The sequence below is a fragment of the Trypanosoma theileri genome, assembly GCF_002087225.1.
Source record: "Trypanosoma theileri isolate Edinburgh chromosome Unknown TM35_Tth_31_V1, whole genome shotgun sequence".
Classification (NCBI taxonomy): domain Eukaryota; phylum Euglenozoa; class Kinetoplastea; order Trypanosomatida; family Trypanosomatidae; genus Trypanosoma; species Trypanosoma theileri.
Window position 1 is genome coordinate 219,948 of NW_021639873.1, and position 7,941 is coordinate 227,888.

Consider the following 7,941-nt stretch of genomic DNA (forward strand, 5'->3'; position numbering starts at 1 on the left):
CACACACACACACACACACACACACACAGAAATAAATAAACACATAAAGGGGAAAAACAAGAAGAGAAGAAAAGCGTACATCATCACTATTCATCATATGGCTCAAGAAGTATTCCTATATTCCTTTTCAGTTTATTCTCGTTTTTGGTAAAAAAGGTAAAAGGAAAAGAAAGAAATGTCCATTATTCCTGCAATTTCTTTTCATACATTTAATTATTGTTATTATTTTAAATAACAAGTTCCTGCGCTACTTCCTTCTCTTTGGGTGTCGCCTCATCTTCCTCCTCCTCTCTTCTCAATACATGCGCACTGTTAAAGCTGTTCTCATCGCTAGTTCTATGATCGATTGGATTATATTCCAACTCTTGAAAATCCTCATGATCACATTCTTGCTGTTCTTCCTCCTTCTTTCGCTGCTCCTTTTGCTTCTTTTTCTTTTTCTGCTTTTCCTTTTCCTCTTCTTCCTTCTTCTTTCTTTGTTGTTGTTGTTGTTGTTGTTGTTTTTCTTCTTCTTCTTCCTCTTCTTGATCTGGTTGTACTTCACTTTGTTCTTTTTGCCTCTTCGCTTCCCTTGCGGGATTATTTGTATGTTTTACATGCGGGGAAACACCATAGACCCGCTCCAGTTGGGCCTCCGTTGTATACATATGCTCAACAGTCTCTTTCTTCTGTTGTTGAGATTGAGATCGAGATTGAGATTGTTGAGATTGAGATGGTGGAGGGGTTGGAGTTGGTGGGGTATACCGCACAGTGGTTTCTTTTAACTCTGGAGATCGTGGCCCACCGTGTTTGTATGTCCCTGATAAAATACATGAGTAACTGTAACTTAACTGTGCAGAGGACTCATTTCCACTGTTGCTGTATTCAATGAGTTGTTGTAGACAGCGTTGATATACATCTTGTGGACGTCTCACCGGAGGTCCACGAGGAGCGGGAAGATACGTTTTGGATTTACGAGAGTCTTGCAGTGGAGATCTCTCTTCTTCTTGTTGCTGGAAGGAATCTTCTCTTTCATCACCCGCCGCCGCTGCTGCTGCTGTTGTTGTTGTTTGTGTATCTCGTTTACTGGACTGTAAAGGTACGGTACTCATCGTCGTGAGATGATTTGCCCCACGTGAGATTGGGAACCACCGTTTCCTCTCATCCCCTTCTTTGCCTGTTGTATTGTTGTTATTATTATTATTGTTGTTATTATTATCTCTATTCTCTTGTTCATAACTTGGTCCTTGTTCATCTTTCTTTTCTTCACCTTCTTGTTCAGTTTGCTCTTGTGAGGATGAGGGTTCCTGTTGATTGGGATAGCCTCGCCTTAAATTCCGTGAGGATTTACTTTCCTTTGTGCGTCTCATATCTCCAGCGGATAATATCTGCCGTAGTCTAGCAAGATTGCTATCGCCCTTATAAAGTTCATCATAGTATTTAATAAGGGCAATGTACTCCTCACTCTCACGATTTTGGGGATCCTCCTCACGATCATATGTTTTTCCATCTCCATCTTCCGTGCTTTCCATCATTGAGCTCTCACGTAGTTGTTGTTTTTGCTGTCGACGACGACGACGACGACTGTGATGTTGTTGATCATCATTAGGGTTATTAGTATTAGAATTAGTACTCTGTTTTTGATGATGTCGTCCATGTTTGCGTTTATGATGTCGTTGCTTTCCACTTGTCTCAGGGGCAGCAGCAGCATCATTGTAAACAGCCAAATCCGCCGCAGGAGATGAACTCCTATTTCCATGCTCATTCCTATTATTATTATTAATATTAATATTATTATTATTATTATTATTATTATTATCAGAAACAGGAGCCGCAGCCGCAGCCGCAACAACAGGAGGAGGAGCAGGAGAACGTGTTTTCTCTTTCTTTACTGCTTGTCGCGGTGTATGCTGAGAAGAAGAAGAAGGTTGATTCGGTTGTTGACTGTTATTATTATTGCTATTGTTATTATTGTTGTTATTATTATGATAGTGGTATGGTTTCTTCACATTGGGTAGTGAAGTGCTGCTGGGTGAAGTTCGTGGTTTGGAGGGCATTCTATTTTGCCGGTGTGGGATCCCACTATGGCCACTCCTCTCCTGCGGGGAAGAGGGTTTATTAATGGGTTCAAGTTTGGCGGTTTGTGGAGAGGAAGAAGAGGAATGTTGTTTCTCCTCAACCGTAGGACGTGAACTCACATGCGGGCCAGTTTTTGTAGTCTTTGCAGATGATTCTGTTGTGTTTACTTTTTTACTATTTCTAATTTTGGTTCGTTGTTGTTCTTTTTGTTGCTGTTGTTCTTCCTTTTGTTGTGGTTCTTTTTTACTGCTGTCGTTGCTGGATCCGCTATTAGGACGGGAATCCTGTTTGGTCTTTATTTTACTCATCTCATCTGATTTTTCCCGTGTATGTACATTATCCTCTTCCTTCTGTTCTTCTTCCTTCTTCTCCTCCTTCTGTTCTTCTCGTTCCTCTTTTTCTTCTTTTTGTTTTTCCCCTTCTTGTTCTTTTTCTTGTTGATCGGCCTTCTCATCTGTGCAGGTATGATCTCCAATCTCGCATTGATCATGAGATTTCATACTATCAGACTCTTCTGCATTCTGTAGTTTGTTAGCACCCGTGTTGGGATCTTCATTATCCATAATTGGTGGTTTATCTCCAATCTCATAATGTTCATCCTCTGTTGTATCTACATTATTATTATTATTCTCTGGTGTTTCCGAGAGTTCATCATTCTCTGTTTCTTTTCCCACTGTTGGCATTGAAGGATCACTTGTAGGACTCTCATTGTTGTTGTTGTCATCATTATTATTATTATTATCGGCATCACTATTGATATGATGATCATCATCGTCCAGTTCTTCAACATTCTCCATAGCGGCGACCTCAGTAATTTCTGTTTCGTCTATTTCATGATAGTCGTCATTGTTGTTGTTGTTATCATCATCCAGTTCCAGATTGGCAGGATTGAGTTGCGGGGTTTCTTCCATATCCGCAGACATTACGGACTTCTCACCCTTTTTTTTTTTAATTGATTTTTTCTTTTTTCTTTTTTATTTGTATTCCTTTGTTCTTTACCTAGGAAACGAAATATAAGCGGGGAGGAATACCTTCTTTCTTTTTTTTTTCTCTCTTTACCGCTTCTGGAGAAATAAAAAGAAAAAGAAAGAGAAGAAAAAGAATATATTTTCACAGTTAGTAAAAAAGGATATCCCAATATATATATATATATATATATATATAAACAGCAGCCACTGTAATGTAAAGGGCGATCAGAGAATATGCAATAATATTCCCTTTTCTTTTTTTTTTGTTTGTTCCAAAATGAAGAAACAAATAAACTCACAGCCACCAATCATCGTTAGCATTTTATACAACTATATACCCAATTATATATATATATATATATATATATATATATATAATAACTAGGTATATATGAATGAATGTGGGCGTGTAAACAATTTGCAACAGGTTAAACATACCCGCCGTTGTTGGTATACATTTCGCTGAAAACATAAAAAAAAAGAAAGTGATAAATACATATAAATATAAATAATAATAAATGTGTATATATATGTATATATATTTTCCACTTCTTCCTTTCAGGGAATACAACAAAGAAAACGACAGGACTAATAGGTGTCCTACATACATCTCTTGCAGCAACAGTGATTGACAAAAACCAAAGAAAAGAAAAAATAAATAATAAAAAAAGAAGATCTAACTTTTTTTTTTCTCTTTTTTCTTCTTCTTTTGCTATCCCTGTTGCTGAACAATCGTTATTTCCAGTAGTTTCTTCCATACATTGCCAGTAAAACGAAAAAAGGAAAGAAAAAAAAAAGATATTACCATCTAATACACAGATTCACATTCATATATATATATATATATATATATATATATATATATCAGTACGCCGTATTTATTGAATTCCGTATTTAATTGAATTCAACAACTAAGAGTAACGTCGATGCTCGTCGACGATATCGGCTTCATCCCACGGTCCGAGTGGTGCCTTTTCAATAGCCATTCTTCCTCTCTCATCCATTGCATTCTCCATTACAGCACGACGGGTGTCAGCAGGGCTCTCTCTGGAGATTCCATCATTATCATTATCATCATCCATATCCATCTCTTCATTATTATTACTATTATTATTATTCTCTCCATTACTATTCTTTTTTTCTCTATGAGCCGGTGTGAAAGTAGTAGTGGTTGCCGTAGCAGAGGAGAGATTCGGTGTGGTTGCCTTTTCTTCCACATCATCAAATGTCATTACATCTGGTTTTTCCTGCAGCATTAATAATCCATTTTCATCTTGTTCCACCATCGCAATAGAAGGTTCTCTGGAAATATCTCCAATCGCACGAGTTCCTTGCCGAGAAAGGATTTGTTGTGTGGCCTCATAATAAGTTGTATTCGTAGTGAGTGGTGGATGTGAAATACCAACAGCTGTGATTTCTGTGGGTTTTGCAAGTGGACGTTGTGGGAGAAGTGTTGTTGGTTTGGGGAGTTGTGCCTCCATCCACAGGGCGAGTGCAGTCTCATTCCGTAATTGTAATAACTCCTTTGTGCAGTGATGAATATCTTTACGGGTATTATCTTCCTCATCACTTCGTTCCACTCGCAGGACCGCAAAAGATAAAAGTGTTTCTCCTCCTCCTGCTGTTGCTGTAGTATTAGTATTAATAGTATTAGTAGTAGTGAGTATTGGTTTAACGGCTGCTGTGGCTGCTGTGGCTGCGGCCTTTGTTTCTACCACGACCGTCTCATGATATAATATCCGCAGTTTTGGTAATGCCTCTGCGACTGCCGCTATCACTTCATCTCGCAATTGTGGAAGTCCGAGTAGATTCAACACCTCCAAATTCCCTAATGCTCGTAATTGATGAATGGCCATCTCATCAATGCCATTTCCCGCCTTTTTAAGACTTAACTTGACAAGATTGGGTAAACAGGTAACAATGGCTTGAATACTACTGCGGGTTAACTGAGCCACCCCACCAACATCTAATTCCAATAGTGTTGGTGGAAGTCGTGCCAATTGTGTATCCATCACACCTCTACAACCATGTAGAGAAAGTCGAAGTAAATGTACTTGTTGCTGTAGAAACATTTTTAGTTCCGAAGAGTCAGAAATCACACAATCAATAAACCCAACAGAGAGAAGTTGTGGTACATCATCACCCATTTCATATTGATAAGATGTTGGGAATTGAACTTGTGATCTACTTTCCAAAGATGCCAAACTGCTGTTACTGATAGGAATTCCAGGACTTGTACGTCCAGCTGCAACATGATCACTTGTAGAATTATGTAAAAATACACTTAAAGTCCCACGTCCTACTATAATGCCTTTTAATGTAATCTCCGTTAACTTGGGGGCAAAGAAATCATACAAAACATTTGCATGAGTTAGTGGTATAGGTAAACGTCGAAGTTCAGGGGCATACAATTTAGCAATATACGCTAATGAAGAGAAGAGTACTTCTATATTAGATAATTCCAATCTCTTTATACCAGGACAATTCTCTAATCGAAGTACCTTAAGACGTTTATGTTGACTGATGTAAGTAACACACGCATTAGAGAGTCCCACACTACCGGAGAGATCCAATGTATGGAGTTGTGGACAGACTTCGAGAATATCCCGCACATGCACATCCCGCAGAGCTGTGCAGCCTGTTAAGATCAATACTTCCAATGTGGAAGAGTGAAATCCACGAAAGAGAGTTGTGGGATGTGTAATTGTGCAGCGACTAAGATCCAAACACCGTAGAGTTAATAAAGGAACACGTTCCACCGCTGCAGCCGCAGAGGCTCTTCGAAGTGCCGCCGCCGCATCTGCAAAGGCATCCACAACCATACTAGGTGATTTACTACTATTCGTTCCATTTGCGGATTCTCCCATTTGAGAAATAACAGAAACTCCGGAATTTCCAAATGCGGCTATGGAAGGTGTGGCAGCATCTGCGGCTTCTTTAGCATCCGCAATGGATAATTTTTCCCGTCGTGTGATAAGAGAAAAGAGAGCCAATAAACCTTCATCTGTGAGAACCATCTCTGGTAGGGAGAGGACCTCCACATGAACTTCCATCATTAATGTTTCCGCAAGTTTCTGCATAACGGCATTTTCACTTATTGCAAATACTTCCACTTCACGCACAGAAGGTAATGTACGAATCATATAAAGTAATAAACCAATACTAGAATGCCAACTATCACTACGGAAAGAAAGAAGTCCCACATCATGTACCCAAGACATTGGTACTGGATTATATGTATTCTTCTTACCTTGTGTTAGAGACATTGTTCTCTGCTGTGATGGCTCTCCTTGATGTTGTGATTGTGGTTGTTCCTTGCTGTTGTTGTTGTTGTTGTTGTTATCATTATGAAAATCTGCTGGTGTCATTGACTTTGCTTCAATAATCACACGTTTCAATGCACTTAACTGGGCGTATGTAATGGATGGTTCTACTGCCATCAAACGACCGCCATCATACAAACTGTGCAGTAATTCCATGTGTGGTATTACTTCTGTACGGAAACACTCACAAACATAAGCCGCCATGGCACTTGTCACATCACGAGTATCCGCACGAACAAAGGCTTGTGTATATATATTTGCATTTGTATTTGTATTCGTATTCGCAGCAGCAGCAGCAGCAGCTCCAATCCGTACAGCCGCTGCAGAGTGTGTGGGTCGATGTACACTGGGACACGTACGGCATGGTAATGTATGATCTGTATACATCGTCGTATTATTATTATTATTATTGTTTGTAGTAGCGGTTGGAGTAAAACTGACTTGATGGGCCTGAACAACAGCAGTGGATACTGGTTGAGAGCCTCCCACATCCATTGTGATTGGTGGTATTGGGATTGGACGTATGGGGTATGATGATTGATAATAGGATGATGATGATGAGGGTAATGGTGGTAATCGTGATTGTAGTAGTGATTGTGGTTTTTGTGGACTTTCACGTCTTTCATCTCTTAATTGTCTGTTCTCCCGGCGTAGTTCCTCCACTCGTTGTTGTTGTGTGTGTAATTCTGATGTATTCATATTCAATACATCCCGTAATCGTACAATCTCTGCAATCAACATATTACACTCACTCCTCACACTGTCCAACTGTTCACGGGTCATACATAACTCCGATACGGTATTTTGCAGTTGATCATGCAGAGTGGCACATTCTTCTAACTTTGCACGATATCGTGCGAGGGGAATACCACCAGAGAGGGATGATTGCGAGGAGGTGAATTTTAATAATCGTCGTTGAATATCCGCCGTACCTGTTCCTGTGGTTTCTCTTGTATTCCCTATTCTTGAGTTATTTGTTGTTCCTGTTGTTGGGATGGGTGTTGTGGATGTTTGTTGGAGTTTTTCATTCTTTCCAATTTCTCCTCCTCCTCCTCTTTCTTCTCTTCCTGTTGTTGTTGTGTATTCCTCTTTTCCTTCTCCCGCACGGTGTTGGGAGGATCCGCGGAGAATGCACGGCAGCCGGCGGCAGCTGCTGAAACTGTTGGAGACTCCGCCCAGGCAGCAGAAGGCGCAGGAGTCCAACGCACTCGGGGTGTTTCTCGCGCTGCAGAGATCCTCCACCACAACTACCGCCGCGGCTGCAGTGGCCGCTGTTGTTGTTGTGATCGTCGTATTCGTCGTAGCGACTTCTTCTTCCTTTTCCACCACCACAGCGGCTGCAGTAGTACTCGTAGTAGTTGTTGTAGTATTAGTATTAGTATTAGTAGTATTTCCTGTTGTTGGGATTGGGAGAGGTGTTGAGGGATTGGCGGTGATGGTCTCAGAGTTGCAGAGAGAGGTGGGGCGTGAGGGGCCTACGCCAATGGACGGCATTAGTGATGGTGTTGGTGTTGGTGTTGAGAATAAACAAGAAGAAGATAGAATACACACACTCACACACACAGAGAATGAGAGAATGGGATTCTTTTTTT

General features: G+C 40.4%; 2 protein-coding genes across 2 annotated transcripts; both read right to left on the minus strand.

The window, feature by feature from the left end:
- Positions 1–227: 227 nt before the first annotated feature.
- On the minus strand, positions 228–2,981 carry TM35_000311860 (uncharacterized protein; the record flags this gene model as incomplete). Its single annotated transcript, XM_029028667.1, has 1 exon — positions 228–2,981. The coding sequence occupies one exon, from the start codon at positions 2,979–2,981 to the stop codon at positions 228–230; it is 2,754 nt and encodes a 917-aa protein (XP_028880066.1).
- A 956-nt stretch (positions 2,982–3,937) lies between these two features.
- Positions 3,938–7,843, minus strand: TM35_000311870 (leucine-rich repeat protein; the record flags this gene model as incomplete). The annotated part of the gene is made up of 1 exon (XM_029028668.1): positions 3,938–7,843. The coding sequence occupies one exon, from the start codon at positions 7,841–7,843 to the stop codon at positions 3,938–3,940; it is 3,906 nt and encodes a 1,301-aa protein (XP_028880067.1).
- Between the last annotated feature and the right edge of the window lie 98 nt (positions 7,844–7,941).